The sequence below is a fragment of the Haliotis cracherodii genome, unplaced genomic scaffold (assembly GCF_022045235.1).
Source record: "Haliotis cracherodii isolate W230 unplaced genomic scaffold, xgHalCrac1.p SCAF_1, whole genome shotgun sequence".
Taxonomy (NCBI): Eukaryota; Metazoa; Mollusca; class Gastropoda; order Lepetellida; family Haliotidae; genus Haliotis; species Haliotis cracherodii.
This window is the reverse complement of record NW_027266264.1, coordinates 30,948,910-30,966,510: the sequence shown is the minus strand read 5'-3', so window position 1 is coordinate 30,966,510 and position 17,601 is coordinate 30,948,910. Positions and strand designations below refer to the sequence as shown.

General features: G+C 41.0%; 1 protein-coding gene across 1 annotated transcript in view; it reads right to left on the bottom strand.

The window, feature by feature from the left end:
- The window catches only part of LOC139455247 (WSCD family member AGAP003962-like), a 30,904-nt gene extending 14,251 nt beyond the window's left edge, over positions 1 to 16,653 (bottom strand). The window contains exon 1 of the mRNA XM_071236801.1: positions 16,488 to 16,653. Within this exon, the coding sequence (XP_071092902.1) occupies positions 16,488 to 16,653 (166 nt within the window). The remainder of the gene's footprint in view (positions 1 to 16,487) is intronic.
- Positions 16,654 to 17,601: the final 948 nt, after the last annotated feature.

The following is a 17,601-nucleotide window of genomic DNA, read 5'->3' as shown; positions in this document are numbered from 1 at the left end:
CTCCTAGAACCATGTTGTTGTTGTTGGTGAACTTATTTACTTTCAAAAAGAATTTGCAGAATCTGTTATGGACACTCTCAATAATGTTACAGTAGCTGGTTCCCCAGATCTCTGATCCATAACATAAAATTGGTGAAATCATAGCATCAAAAATATTAAAAAGATCATGGTGATTAATGTATCCAAATTGTTTTTGATAATTATATATTGATAGAAGTGCTTTCCTTGCCTGGGCTGCTAGACATGCTTGGGCCTTGGCCTTGAAGGAATCTATTAAATAACATTTTGTGGTTCACACTGTCAAAAGCTTTTGAAAAGTCTATAAAAAGACAATAAAACCTTCCATTTCTCTTTGATAAATATTTGTTGACCATAGCTTGTAGGGTAAATATCTGGTCAATAGTGGAATTGAAATTCAGAAATAATATTGTTGAAGTCTGTTGTTAACTACTGTTGTAAGAACTTTACACAGTGAATTTTTCAAGGAAATGCCTCTGTAATTATTTGGGTCTGAGAAGCTGCCTGATTTGTGTAGGGGACAAATAATACTCTTGCCCCAGCTACTAGGAAGTATACCACTGTCATAAAGTTTATTGAATAGTTTTGTTATTAATGGTGAGATATAGTTCTTAGTTGCTTTAAAGAATTCGTTAACTATGCCATCTGGGCCAGGAGATTTGCTTGTTTTGAGCAATTTCAAACTCGCATTAATTTCCCCTTGTGTAAAAAGGTCATTGAATTCACATAAATAGTCACTGTCATCTGCATCTGTGTAATCCCATGTCACAGCTTTCTTCTAACACCAAATTCCTATTAGAAGATATATATCAATCAATCTATATCGGTAAACTAATCTGACTATTCTTAAAGTAAATTCAGTATAGCGAATGCACTAACTCACCGCCGCATACAAGATATTTTATGTTTCACATATACGGCTGAACTCACGGTCACTCCAGCTGTGAGAAAGTGGCTCATTATGCAAGTCTGCCCAGCCAGGCTGACACAAAGGGTCACTCTCTCTGAGAACCAGTGATTAGTGAGTTAACTTCACGTCACAGGGCCGGTGTCCCGGTATAAACTCTCCCCCGTACAAATTCTCCCCCCGGAGATTTTATACCGGTACAGATTCTCCCCCGGAGAATCTCCCCCGGAGAATCTGTTCTGAAATAAAATCTCCCTCGTCGGATATGTTTCGCGCCCCCCTCAGTATAAAGTCTCCTTCCTGATCATTCGGTTTGTTGCAATGTCTTTAAGTACTATATTCTTTAAATAGTTATCTTTAATGTAAGGAGGGTTACTTTAAAAAATAGATTATGAAATATGGTCATAATCAATTGATATTTCAGCATATTTTGTTTGGTAACTGTACCTTCCATCCTAAAATATTTATATGACATAATCATACCAAACAAATTTGAATGAAATGACTTAATGTAACAAATACATGTACGGTTACTGTTGTAACAGAATTCAGAAATCTTATTAATCCTCGCAAACATTCGGTTTTAACACTAACTACGTACAAACTGTCAATATATCCACGCGCGCCTCCAGCTCAGGCTGTCCGTTATACTCTGCTTACTTACTTACTTACTTTGGAGATTTAACGTGCGCTTTCCGACTGATGCGTATTTCGCACACGGGCCCGGCCAGGCCATTTAATGTGTTTCCGAACGGGGCGAGGGTGGTCTGTGCAACCCAAGAGGGGGTTTAGGGGTTGCTTATATAGAATTTGGGAATTTTGAGATTTGGAATAGATGCCGATGGGGTTGGGGAGGAGAACTAAGGGAGCTGGGTATGGTGATTGTTTGTTTATGTGATTTTGATTTGGTAGGTTATTATGGTTTTAGATGCGTTTTATTAGTTCCGTTTTGATTAAGAATACGCCTAAGGCCTTGAATTTTTCTAGTTTATTTTGTGGGTTTAGTATTGCTTCTAGAGTGAGAGCCTTGTTTAGATTGAGGGTGGTTTGTAATGCGGTTCGATGTGTTAGGTAGTGTGTGCAGTGGATGAGTGCGTGTTCTGGGGTTTCTGGTTGTTTGCAGTGTGGGCAGTTACCTGTAGTGTGTTTTTTAATTTTTTTTAGGTGGTTGTTTAGGTTGGTGTGTCCTGTTTGGAGTTTAGTGATTACTCTGTCGATTTTTTTTGATGGATGGAGAATTTTTGGTTTGGTTAGTGGTTTGCTGAGCACTCTTTTGATTTGGCTATTTGAGTTTAGATATAGGTTATGCCATTTTTTTGTGATTTTTTGTTTGTTTACACTTTTAATTTCTGATTTTGAGATGGGTAAGTTTAAGCTTATTTCTGGGATTTTGAGGGATAGTTTAGCTGCTTTATCGGCGTTTTCATTACCGTATATTCCTACGTGGGCGGGTATCCACAAGAAGGTTATTTGTTTGCCTGCCTTAGTTAGGTCGTTGGAGCTTTTAAGTATTTGATTTATTAATTTAGGTCGGTTTTTGGTATTTTTGTTTTGGAGCGCTTGTAGTCCACTTAGAGAGTCAGTAAGTATTAGGATTTTTTGGTGGTTTTTGGATTCTTGATTGTGGAGGGCTGAGGCCATGCCCATTAGTTCTGCCGTGAATATTGATTGGTTATTTGGGAGTCGGAAGGATTGTGTGGTTTTAGTTGGTTGTGTGGTATGGACTCCGAAACCCGTGTGTTTGGAGGTCGGATCTGAGGATCCGTCCGTGTAAATGTGACACCAATTTGGCCAATTTTTGTGTATGTATGCTAGTGTGGTAGTTTTAGCTATGTTTGGGTCGGTTTGTTTATTTATTTGGCTAGCTAGTGTTGTGTTTGGGTATTTTAAGTTTAGGGGTGAAGATATTTGATTGTTTGCAGTTTTGTTTAAGATTTTCAATTTGGTGTTCATTTAGGTAGTTTGTTATTCTTTGGGATATTGGGGTAAGTAAGGGGTGTTTACGAGCTAGAGCTTGGTTTTTAGGGCTGATGTTTTGGTTTATTAAGTTTTCTATGAGAGGGTTTGATTGGGACGCGGCCCAGAAATTTAAGCTTAGCTGTTCCCTGCGTAGACTTAGTGGCATTTCTCCTGTTAAGGCCTGAAGTGAGGTGTAGGAGGTGCCATGTTGGGTGCGTGTAATGAGTTTGAGAGCCTGATATTGTATTGAGTCAAGTTTTTTAGATAGAGAGTTGTTTAGGGTGTTGTATATGGCGCAGCCGTAGTCTAGTTTTGATCTTATTAGGGATATGTAGAGAGAGAGGAGAGTATCTTTGGAGGCTCCCCAGTTAGAGCCAGTTAGGCATCTTAGGGTGTTTAGGTCTTTACTGCATTTAGTTGTTAGGTTTTGGATGTGAGCATCCCAGGTGAGATGTTCATCGAAAATAAGTCCTAAGAATTTGGTTTGTTTTTGAAATTTGATTGTTTGATTGTTTAGCTGGAGGATTGGGGAGGCGGGTTTCATGTTTTTATGTTTGAATACTATTCCTGTTGTTTTTTCTGAGTTAAGGGAGAAGCCCCATTTGTCAGCCCATTGTTGTATTTTATTCAGAGATTTTTGGAGTAGATTTTTGGCCATTTTCATGCTTTTAGTGCGGATCCAGATGGCTCCATCATCCGCGAATTTTGATGTGTTTACTTTAGGGGATAGACCCTCGAATGTTATACTCTGATTTTAGATCTAAAATATATTCCTTAATACAGGCTACGATATGAAAATGATAATAATTCAGTATCAGGGGTCATTTAAACTTGCAAAATGATTAACATTCCCCTTTCTAGAGCGAGGATTGGGCTGTTTTCCCACCCGATTGACTGACATACAACATTCACATGGTTTAGAACGGTACAATGAATGGTAAAGCATGCAAATTACACTATTACGCGATATTTCATAAGAAAACATCATATCTCCGTTAAAACATAAAACCAATATTTATGAGTCTACATATTGATATAAGACTTTATCACTGTATCCAATTCCAAAATTTTAGATATAAACTTTCGGACAGTTCATTTCAAAATTCTTCAACCTTTAATACATCACAGGATTTGTAGCTAAACGACGGGAATCTACAGTCTTGACTGTGTGTTTTCTTTGATGAGAATGTTTCTCACCGACCTTAGCGTGTAGGGGTGTGATATCCTGGGCAGGAAATGACAGTGTTTTGACATTAATTAACGTGTTGGACATCCCTAATTAACCTTTACTAATTCATGTTAAATCAACACAGGATGTTTTCTGGAAGTGGACAATCGCGAATGCCATAGGGCTGACACGACACGTGTTAATAACTGTCCTAGAACTTCTAAAGTTACTAAACACTCTTTATACCTAATGACTAGCATATAAACTAAACATCGTCTCTATCAGAAGCCAGCTAAACAACCAAACAATCAAATTTCAAAAACAAACCAAATTCTTAGGACTTATTTTCGATGAACATCTCACCTGGGATGCTCACATCCAAAACCTAACAACTAAATGCAGTAAAGACCGAAACACCCTAAGATGCCTAACTGGCTCTAACTGGGGAGTTTGAATACTATTCCTGTTGTTTTTTTCTGAGTTAAGAGAGAAGCCCCATTTGTCAGCCCATTGTTGTATTTTATTTAGAGATTTTTGGAGTAAATTTTGGGCCATTTTAATTCTTTTAATTCTTTTAGTGCGGATCATCCGCGAATTTTGATGTGTTTAGTTTAGGGGATAGGCCATCGAATAGATCGTTTATCATTATATTGAAGAGGGTGGGGCTGAGGATACTGCCCTGGGGAGTGCCATTTTCTAAGGGACATTGGTCCGATAGTGTTTGGTCTATACCAACCAACGGTTATTTTACGATTGTTTAGGAAGTCCTGGATGTAGTTTATTATCTGACCTATGAGTCCTATTTTTTAAAGTTTTTGTATTAGCCCGTCGTGCCATACTATGTCGAAAGCTTTTGAGAAGTTTAAGAATATGCCTGTGGTATATTGTTTATTTAGTTGTCCTCTCTTAATATCTTGCTCTAGTCGGGCGAGGTTATCTAGGGTTGAGCGGCCAGGAGTGAAACTGCTTTGATCTGGGTTTAGTGCCTCAAATACAATCACACTGCCTCCCAGTGCACATACTCTGAAACTAAATGTAAAAAATGCGCACAAACAGACTGCTCAGGCACATGCACACCCTGGTGCATCCACTGCAAATCCATCCAACACAATTCACTGTCAAACCAATGTCCACACAGACACACACTCACCCAGCAGGCAAACAAACACATAAACATAGACGCGGCCAAAATCCAAACATGAAAATTTGCTACACCTAAATATAAACCACTCCTCCCTACACCACACCCAAACGCCACCCCACAAACAAACACCACACCCATAACCGACAGCTCTGTCTGGGGCCCCTACCGAGAAACCGCACCCACCTCACACACACAAGCAGCCACTCAACCAACCATGAACCCTCCCACATCTCAACATAGCCAAAACATCAACCCCCGCATGCAAATCAAACCACAAAACGACCGCCACAACACGACCCACATCCAAGCACCCTACAGCCCACATGGCAACAACAATCCCCCACAAGCAAGCACAACAAAAAAACACAAACACTAAGAAATCCACAGCTACACCCATCCCGCAAACACCTACACAACCCTCCACATCACATGCCTCCCCTATGGAAACTCAAAATGCTAAACCTAATCTAACCGATGACGAAGATTTCCGCCACTGCTGAGGAAACTATAGACACTACTCCAACTAAAACAAACCAAACTTCCCTCTCAGCCCCAAAAAGGAAGAAAAAACTAAACCGCAAAACTCCCCAACCAGCTAACACCCAAAACCTAAATAACCTCACCTTACTCCAAGTATACATGCATAGTCAAAACTCACCAAAGGTAGCATGAAATCCTTCCACAAAGTAGCTTTCAATCTAAAATTAACCCATCTTCCCTTCTTCCTATTTAACCTCCATCTAAAAGAAGTCACGGAATAAAATAAAAAATAAAAAATAAATCACCAATCACCCGAACCCAATAATGGAAGGACTAAATATTTTTCAGCGGAACGCCAACGGACTCACCTCCCACGGCCATGAACTAAAAACTAAATTTAAACTAAATAAAGGCCCTCACATTGCTTGTATCCAGGAAACCAAATTCTCAAAAAAAAACAAATTTACACTACTTAACTACAACTCAGTTAGAACTGACAGAGCAAAACCAAAAACAAGAAGAGCCGCAGGAGGACTAATCATATTTATCAGGGAAGATATAAATTACGAAGAAATAAAAATAGACTCGCCAAACCTAGAAGCCAACGGCATTAAAGTCACATTATATAACCGAAAAATAAACATCATAAATATATACCACTGGGCGGAACAAAAAGTCCAACCTGAGGATCTAAACAAACTACTCAAAATAAGCGATAAATCTACTATATTCCTAGGAGACTTTAACGCTCACCATCCTACATGGAGCATAGATGATAAAATAGATAATCATGGCAAATTAATTTCCGAATGGATAGAAACAAACGACCTAGTACTCCTAAATAACAACCAACTCACGAGGTACGATAAGATAAACCAAAAAATGTCGGCTATCGACCTAACCATATGCACCGCAGATCTAGCTCAAAGTACTCAATGGGAAGTGCACGACGTCCTGCTACGTAGTGACCACTTCCCCATAAACATAACCATAGGAAATACCAACGTACCAATTCAAACAGAAAACCAAGAACCAAAATTCCATTACAATAAAGCTAACTGGGACCAATTCCAAGATATCTGCAACGAAGCTAACTTAAACGAAATAGAAAATAATGGTCCAGAAACCTATTGCAGAAACCTAACAGACTATATAATAAACGCAGCCAAAACCTCCATCCCCTTCAAAACATCTAAGACAGGCTAGGCAACCCCACGGTACCATGGTGGAATGAGGAAATAGAACAGACTAGACGAAAACGTAAATTACCCTTCAATAAAGCAAAACGTGACTACAAACATCTAAACATAGCCCACGAACTAAACCACCAGGTTAAAAAACTAGTCCAACTAGCCAAAAGTAGAGACTGGAAAAAATTCTGCGAAGGTATAAATAACCGTACAGATGCCAGAACGGTCTGGCGCAAAATCCACGCCATTAGAGGCTTAAAACGACATAAAAAAACATTAACAACTCAACCAACCCCACCCAAAAAGCAAATAATCTCGCCAACCACTTTTCAGCCGTTAGCAGTAACACCAACTTCAGCCAAAAATTCCAAGATAAACTTAAAACAAAAAACAAACCCACAAAAGAACCAAACAATAACATTAATAGCAAACAACACTTCTTTCCAGGTCTCACACCAACACACAACACAAACCCAGTCCCTTTTGATTTCGGCCTCGACCTGGAAGAATTAAACCTTATCCTCCCCCCACCCCCTACAGGTACATCCCCCCCCCCCCCTCCCCCCACCCCAAACCCAACCACAACACCACACCACCCCCCTACCAACCAACACATTGAACCTAAAATTATAATCCAACAGCCCCAAACCCCAAGCCGTACAACCCCCAACAGAAAACAAACAACCATCACCTAAACAAACAAAAGGCCCCTCCCACTCACCCCCCGAAATAGAACAAACAACTAAAAAAACCTGTTCACAACAAACCCCCCCACAAACAACTACATTAACCAAACACATCCTACTCGCATTCTCTACCACATCCACCCCTTTAAACGACACCTTTTCCACAAACAAATTCGCCCTCTGCATGCACAAAGCAAATATCACCTACAAACACATAAACAAATGCGGCAGGGGCTACAAACTCACATTTCCAAACCATGAAACACTTACATATGCCAGCAGACATCCCATTATAGATGGACTTAACATTACATGGCAGGTGCCTAAATGGTTTACACAGACTCAAGGGGTTATTTACATAGACTACAGGGACTCACTGGATGACATCCAAGATTACATAAACATGGCCAACAAACACCACACCCAACCCAAGATCATAAACTTCAAAGGCATCAATAATCGTACACCCATACCGGGCAGGACTACAACCCAAACAATATTCCTCACATTTAAAACAACTGAACTCCCTACACACATCATTTTCGGCACCCTCACATATAAAGTCAACCCAGTAAGGAAAACCCCCCCACAATGCTCCATATGCCATTCTTTCACCCACCCAACATCCACATGCAGACAGCCACCCATGTGCCAAAAGTGAGGCTCGTACAGACACGAAGCCGCAGAATGCACATGGGCCCCATATCGCATACACTGTAAAACAGAAGGTCACACAGCTACCCAAAACACCTGCCCGATCAAACAGTCACAAATCCTTAAACTTAACAAACACATTACCAAAGCCCACCTACCCAAACCCGCTACAATTCCCACATACAACTCCATTCCAGACTTCATTGACCTTGATTCTACATCTGACTCCTTGTCCAGTTCCATCCCAGAAACCCTGCCCCCCACCCCCCCCCCCCGCCCCAGCCCCATGGGAATAAACGTAAACAACTCTTTGGGAAAGACAACCCTACCCAAGCTCCCCCCCCCACTACTTCCCAACCCCGCCCCCCACTTTCACTCCCCCTCCCCACCTCCTCCACCCCCCTCCACCCCCAACCACCCATTCACCCTACCCACAGGCCTAACTCCCAACAGCTCCCAAATCGGCTCTGTTACCCACCCCCCAACCCCCCCTGCCCCCAGTCCCTCTCCAATCCCCTCTCTTAATCCCCCCTGGCCAGGCCCCCCTCCCAACCCTCCCAAACCCCCCTGTCCCGGCCCTCCTCTCCATCCAAACTGCCCCCCTCCCTGACCTACCCACACCCATACAGTCCCTAACAGACCCATCCCAACCCCCCCCCCCCCCCACACACACACACAGCCAGATCAGCCATCCCAATTCCATTAAATCAACCCCAACACAAAAACAAACAAATCAACTACAGGATAAACACAACAAGAAAACAACTACTCTCTCACAAACTCCAAACATTCAAAACAACCCCCCAACTGATAGTCACCCCCAAAAAACTCCACTCAAACACCCACAAACTCATTGAATTTATATCAGCAGCCATTCTTATCAAAAAACCCACCACCAAGAAACTCCACTCCCTAGCCCACCAAGCAAACATATACCAAAAAACCCTCCAAAATTTCCAGGCAGCCCTAAGGGCCCTCAAATGAAACCCCATCTACTCTATTCCAAATTAGGCCCGGAACACCAATCATTCAACTTCCCCCTCATTCCAAAACCAGTTAATGGTGTTCATCCAGTGGAACTGTAACAGGATCGCCACCAACGGGCATGAGCTTAAGGCCCTCATTGCCCTTCAAAAAATCTCTCCTTTATTAATAGCAGTCCAAGAAACTAAATAATCTCCCAAAAAGACCTTCAAAATCCCAGGCTATGTTTTCATTCAGAAAGATAGACCCCGACCCACTAACCTGCCCGGACCACCACACGGTGGCCTGGGTATTTTCATCAAAAACCATCTTGATTATGACACAGTAGATATTCCCACCCCAAATCTTGAATGCCTGGCCATCAAAACATCCATAAACCAAACTAAAATCAGTATAATTAATGTTTACCACAGCAAATCAAAACCTTTCACAGGTGAAGACCTTAATGTCTTAACCAAATTTATTTACCAAAACACCATCTTTCTAGGCGATTTCAATGCTCATCATCCACTGTGGGGCACAAAAAAATATACAGATAGATTTGGCAAACTAATCCAAGAATGGTCAGAATCAAACAATCTCATTTGCTTAAACGATAACCAACCCACTAGGTACCCCACAAGCCATCTCCAATCCCCCACAGCAATCGACCTTACCTTCACCACCCCCCATCTCCATTCTAAACTCTGCTGGGAGGCCCACTCGGACACATGGGGCAGTGATCACACGCCCATCAAAATTTCCTTATCCCTACCCACCCAAACCCCACCCCCATCCCAAACCCAATCCCAATCCACCCCCCCCCCCCCCCCTCAGACCACACACCCCAACAATCCAAATTCAATCTAAAAAAGGCTGACTGGAAAACATTCCACACACTCTGCAATCAAATAAACACACACAATATACACAACACCGAAGACGACATTTTCAACACAAACTTTACAAATACAATACATAATATAGCCCTTAAATGCATCCCAACAGTCAAAATCTCACCGCACCTTATCACTGTCCCTTGGTGGAGCTCAGAAATAGAAAACTCTAGAAAACTTAGGAAAAAAGCACTAAATAAAGCCAAGCGGGACATAACCAAACTCCCCTTGGCAAAAAATCTTAGAAATTCAACTAAACAACTGATAAGAGTAGCCAAAAGAAAACATTGGGAAACATTTACCAGCTCCTTGAAAATGGGGAAACAAAATACCAAAATCCTATGGAAAAAACTTAAAGCCATAAAGGGCACTTCAAAATCCTTCTCAGCCCCATCTTTTCCTAACCTAAATACAGACAAAGAAAAGGCTAATGCCATGGATGCTCACTTCTCGGCCACTAGCAGCTCCGCCAACCACACTCCCATCATGCAAGACACTATTAAAACCCCCCCCCCCCCCCCCCCCCCCTACTCTCACAGACCACCCTTCACAGGCATGTCATACAATAAAATAATAAACATTTATGAACTACAAACAGCCATCAATAACAAAAATACAGCCCCAGCCACAGGCCCAGATAACATTAGTTACACTATTCTAAATCACCTTCCCCTTAAAATTCAAAAACTCTTTCTTCAACTATTCAACCAAATTTGGACTTCTGGCTCCCTCCCACACTCTTGGAAAACAGCCCTAGTGGTACCGGTTCTTAAACCAGACAAGCCCCCCAAAGAACCGGATTCCTATCGCCCCATCTCATTAACTTCCCATATTTGCAAAATAATGGAATCCGTCATAAATAACAGACTAAAATTCCAAATTTCATCCCAGAAAATACTTAATGAGGACCAGAGTGGTTTTATGTCTAATCGACAAACTTTAGACCACGTTTTACATTTAGAACATGACGTAAAAACAGCACTCGCCCAAAAACAATACACTGTGGCCATGTTCATCGACTTTAGTAAAGCATTTGACATGGTTTGGCATCATGGCCTAATCCAAAAACTTAACAAAAAGCCATAGATGGTAGAATCTTAAATTTCATACACTCCTTCCTAACAGACAGAAAAATAACAGTTAAAACCAAAAACACTCTATCTGACCCACATACTTTAGACAACGGCACCCCACAGGGTAGTATAATTTCTCCAACACTATTCAACTTTATGATTGACGACATTTTCCCATCTAAAACTAAGAATATAACCACTGCAAAATTTGCTAATGACATTTCTTTCTGGACGTCGTCAACATCTCTAAATCAGATTCAAAAAAGAATTCAACCCCTCCTTAAACATATAGAACTTTGGGCTACCCAGTGGGGATTCCAAATTAACACTAATAAAACCATCGGCCTACTCTTCAAAAACAGACATAAGCCAAATTATACACCCAAACTCACCCTTAATGATCAAACCATCTCATTCAAAAAGGAAGCTAAATTTCTGGGAATTACTTTTGACCAGCACCTAACATGGGCCCCCCATATTCATAATTTGGTCACATCTTGTCAAAAAGACTTAAATCTAATGAGAGCCATCAGCGGCACTGATTGGGGCGCTGACAAACAAACACTACTAAATATATACAAGTCATTAATTCAATCTAAGATTGACTATGCTGCTCCAGTCCTCAACTCCATATCAGAAACACTAAATAATAAACTAAACTCCATTCAATATAAAGCCCTTAAAACAGCCCTGGGCACTAGAACCGGTACAGCCCTAAACACCCTCCAGCTATTATCAGGAACCACTTCCATCCAACTCCGGCACAACCAAACCATCCTCAACTACTGGGCTGGGGCCCAACAAAACCCTATCTTAAAACAAATCATCACTAAATACAACAATCTTAGACCTGCAACCCTAAAAAAATTCAAAAACAATCATACACTAGCCCCCTATCTCACACATCTCTACAAACTTATTAAAACCCATAAGCTAGAAAACATCAAACACTCAGACCCCCCAAACATATTCATAAATGACACCCCCCCCCCCCCCCCCCCCCGAAACAGATCTCTCACACCATAAAACATTCATCTCACCATCTCACACCCTGACCCCAAAAACCTAGACAAAAAAGCAATCTCCAATAACTACATACACCAAAACTAGCCCAGCCATACCCATATCTACACCGATGCATCACAGACAAATAACGACATAACAGGACTAGGCATACAGATCACACAACCTACACCAATCACCACAAATTTCCATTATACCAACTACACACATATCATCACAGCAGAACTACTGGCTATACAATGTGCATTTCACTACATTAAAATATCCACTGACTCAAACTTCCTTATATTTTCAGACTCATTAGGTGCATTAATTCAAATCAATAATAAAAAATCTAAATCAAGGCAAGATATAATAAACAATATCATAGACATTCACACAAAACTTATAGAAACCAACAAAACAATAACTCTCCTATGGGCACCTGCACACACTGGCATAACAGGCAACCAACTAGCAGACACAGCAGCAAAACTAGCCACCACCCAACCATCACCAATTCCAAGTATTAACTTCACCACCAGTAAAGCCGAGATAAAATCATTAACCAAAAGAAATACAATATCTCAAAATTTCAAATCAAATATTCAAAACTGTAAGTCAATTTTGACAAAATCCATTTACAATAAGCCAGTCACAAAGTGTCGGAACTTCACAAAGTCTATTTTAGCAGATAAAATCATAAATAGAATGTTAAGCGGCCAAACTAATTTACACGAAACACTACACAAACAAAACAGACACCCACACCCAAACTGCACCCACTGTAACACACCTGAAACCCTAGATCATATATTCAACCACTGTCCACAATATAAACAACAACAAACAAAACTATACAACTCTCTTCCCCCACAGCTCAAAAACAACATCCAACTGCTCCTAGACCCTTTTAACCATACCCCTAAATTCTCCCATATAGCTACATTCCTTAAAACAACAAATCTAATAAGCAAACTTTAGAAAAATCCCAACAAATCACAGCTTAACTACTACACCTAAAATCCACACTTTTACAATTTAGGATCGGGATCCAAATTCTCAGCGCGGACCGACTTCTCCGACGTCCGCGCGATAAATTCGCCCATATCCATACTATAATAAACATGACCGTTCAACCAGCCACCAACCCAAGCCCAGCTTCCACGCTCACGGGCCAATACTCATCCCCCCCCCCCCCCACCCCCACCCCCACCCCCCCCCGCCTCTCCTGACTCCCTACCCCAGCCAGTAAGCCCAAACTTTTTATAATAGGTTTCTCACCCTCTCCACCGTTATTTTTCATTTTATAGTACATATTATTACATAGCATATCAGCTTAACTGATTATATACTATTCTAAGTCTCTACATTAGCTACTTCCCTTAGACTAGGATTCTTACAGCTCTACATCTCCACTGCTATACCTCTCCCCACTTCACACTCCTTTCTTTCTTCTTTAACCCCCCTAATTTACATTTTTTTGGGCCAGCCGATTACTTACGTATTCCCCACTATTGTTTATTATTGTTTAACCCGTCTGGCCCCGACTGCGAAATAGCCGACGGCTGAAGCGGTCGTTAAATCATCATAATCATCATCATCAGCAGCAAACTTCACTCTGCTTCCACCAATAAACGTCACCAACTCAACAGCCTTCTCTGTCCTTCAAGCTAAGTCACTATTTACTTAACTGTTAACTTATTTTGTCAGCTACGATCTTAATCCGTTAGGTGTAGGTTAGATCTATTTCGGCTATATCGTAGCGTTGTGAAAATTATCATTGACTTAATATCCAGACAATACTTCCTCTCGCGAATGTATATTTTTGTATGGTAGTATACTAGTTGCACGGCAACATCCCAATATGTGTATGTGTACCAATGTCAATAACTTGTGCGTTCCTACATTCAGTGACACATACTCATAGCAATGATTTGCCTGCAACTTAGTAACATTGAAAACTGAGTCGGCCAACATGTATTTTTATTGTCTCTTATAACAGAATATCCACGCGTGACTGTTTTTCTACTGTTTTCTATCAGACATATTTTCGCGTAATTAATGCCTTTTAATAACCATCCGTTAAACAAATATATTGAACATCTTTACAGTCATGTTATTACCGGTTGTATGCCGATTGTATTATTATGATCGTACGTGTTGTACACGTATTGAATTGTTATAATTACATGTATGCAATTAGATGAATGTGACTCAACCTCTTATATATATTATCGTGCTATTACAATTAAATGTACTTCTGTGTAAACGTCACTCTGCTTCCACCAATAAACGCCACCAACTCAACAGCCTTCTCTGTCATTCAAGGTGATAGCCAGTCGTGACCGCTGCTACCGACTAATTCCCCCAATTAAGTAGTACACCCAAAAGACAAGCTACGTCACCCAAAAGACGCGCCACGTCACCCATATTGGGTCACTGTAATCATAGCTACAGTCAGAATTACAGTTCAACAGGTTATTAAAATGGTCAAATTACTGATCTACTGTTATGTTAGAAGGATTCTTATGATTTACTCTGCAGGATTTTAACACTTTCCAAAAAGATTTTGAATCATGTCTGGATGCACTGAGAATTTCCCTCTGTTTATGGCAATTATCTTCCTTTTTCAAATAAAATGTTTCTTTAAATTTCCTTTTACATTCTATATATATAGCAATACCCTGTCCCTATTTCCTATGGAGCCTTAGAGTTGTATATTTCTTTTGTTTTAATACTTCCAGCTGATCATCCCACCAAGGTGGCTGTGGTGATATGTCAGTTAACTTACTACCTTTGTACACTGTTTTAAACTCTTCTGCAGCACTATGGTAAAGGTCTGTTAAAGTAACTACACTGTCTTCTACATTTTCTTCAATCTGTTTGTATAAACTGTCACAATATGTTAAAAAGAGATCTTGGAAATTCACCCATTGCCCCTCCTATTGACCAATCAGGGTCAACCTCTCATATCACTTGCATTTGCTTCAAACAAAATGGCGGCGCCCAGTCAAGACGATCTGATCGATAATCAAGATCTATATTGTGATAAAACGGGTCTCACTTCACGAAGGACATCAAAATACGTGAGCACCTTGTTTTAAAACATGAGAAGATTTGGATAATATCTATTGACGTACACATTCTTTGCAAATCCTGCAATAGACCGAAATCTACATGGCAATTTACGAACCGGATGTCGATCTAGTTACGCGATTTTGATTGGACTATGCAGAGACTCGTTAGTCAAGGCCAAATATAACTCCATGATTGCACCCTGGTTCGGAAAGGGTGGAAACTGGACATTTATAGCCATTTAACTTCCTAGCCTCGGGCAGATGCTAGCTACCATAAGTGTGTGTGTGTGTGTGTGTGTGTGTGTGTGTGTGTGTGTGTGTGTGTGTGTGTGTGTGTGTGTGTGTGTGTGAGTTGGGTTTAACGCCGCTTTTAACAATATTCCAGTTATATCACGGCGAGTCAGCTTAATGTGGGAGGAAAGCCCGAAGTGATGCAGGTCTCAGACGTTTACCACTTCGGTGAAACCCACGAGCACGGGTATGGTGCTGACAAACCTAGAAACATAATCGGGGCGAACCGGGATTCGAACCCCCAATCATAGGTTTCTGGCGTGCCCAAGGGACGCCACTCTGCACAGCGAATCGCGGCGCCTTAGACGACTGAACCACCCGTGCCCCCTAGCTACCATAAGACGAACGTAATCAGGTTAATTGGTATCAACGATTACGGCAGTGGTGTAATGCTAAGTCACTGCTGCGCCGGACTGTGAATGCGAAAGTTAAAACCTAAAAAGAAATCCAGGAAGACCCATGCTCCGGATACATTAATAAGTTACACGCAATTTCGGTTTGAGAAAACACATGGCTAATGAAGCGTGGTGCTCTGAGCTAGCTGAAGAAAGTTATATGCACCTTGCCACACACCCCCCCCCCCCCCCCCCACACACACACACACACACTTTCCGTAGACCTACCGTACTTCAATGCCCCATCTAAGAATGATACCATTACACTACGTGAGTTATCATGAACTTAATACATCAGTGTATGACCAGTGTTTCATACCGTTAATGTAGTTGCCATTATTTCAATAGCGTTCCCAGAGGCTATCAAACAAAATATGAATCCCACAAACTATGTGTAAGTAACAGTGTGATCTTGTCCTATGCACCACTGTATTAAAATCGACAACGAACATATAATTATGCTGCTCGTTGAAAGATCGCCAGTAGCAGTAGCACTTTCTAAGTTGGCTACTTGCATCCCTGGATGCTGCTAAAAAAAGGAACGATGGTGACCATTACACAGACTCTTACTATTACATTACCTGTCATTTGTTGCAGGAGGTGCCGGACCCACGTGTTGCCTGAGCCAGGGTAACTAGCCAGGGCTATCTGAGGAAGGACTCGGGTAGATAGTCTTACACTTGGGCAATGTAGCTCTGAACCGCTTTGAGTGTAGACACGGGACCCGGGTGAAAACAGCATTGGCATTTTCGGATATACATTCATTGTCAATATATGTTTCACTGCATATATTATCAGTAGTGCAGCCACTGCTATCTTGAAATTCGTTCGCCAAGATTTACGCCTCATCATATTGTCATTGATGTTGAGTGTCCTGAAAACAAAATATGGTTAAGCATTTTAGAGGCATTTGGTTGGAAAAAAAGAAGGTGTAGTGAACAGATAAGTTTTTTTTACGAAAGTATTATTGAAACTAACCTGATCTGAATTAACTCACAACCATCAGACTATGTGCTGTCCCTCTGTATGCTGCTTATTATATTAATCAGGGCCTAAACATCTGGCTGGCTACACGTCATTCAATTGCAAGCTGGTGCTTATAACCAGTGGAGATCACACAAATCAATTCATCGACTCGTCATAATAAAATGTAAACCCTACCAACAAGCAGCTCAGGAGGAGAATCTAGCAACATCTATTTTCAGAATGGCACTGCTCCATCTTCCAACTTTTACCCGGCAGAAACTGCGAGGGGTGTATCACAATTTAGACTGACTGGTTGGTGCCAGAAGAGTTTAAGTGTCAAAAGTTGAACGATTTGATATATATTGGATGTATACGTTGTCATGTATATGAGAAAAAGCCTTTATCCCAGCTTATTATATAATTAAGAAATGTCAAAAATGGGGTCATCTCATGTTTCAAATATACTTGTCAGCCAGAAGGATTCCAGAAGGAATCATTAGTCAGATAAGTCCATCTGGCTCGGGATGAGGCAGCATTTCTAACCTTGACATGGGTCTTATTAACATTCCACTGATATTGAGTGTTTGAAAAATGGGGTCATCTAATATTTCAGGTGGTGGAATGGGGTTTAACGTCGCGTCCAAGATTATTGCACTTATATAGCGACGTGCATGTACGTGTGTGTGTTTGTGTGGCTGCTTGTACTAGTCCGGACTGATGCCGATTTAT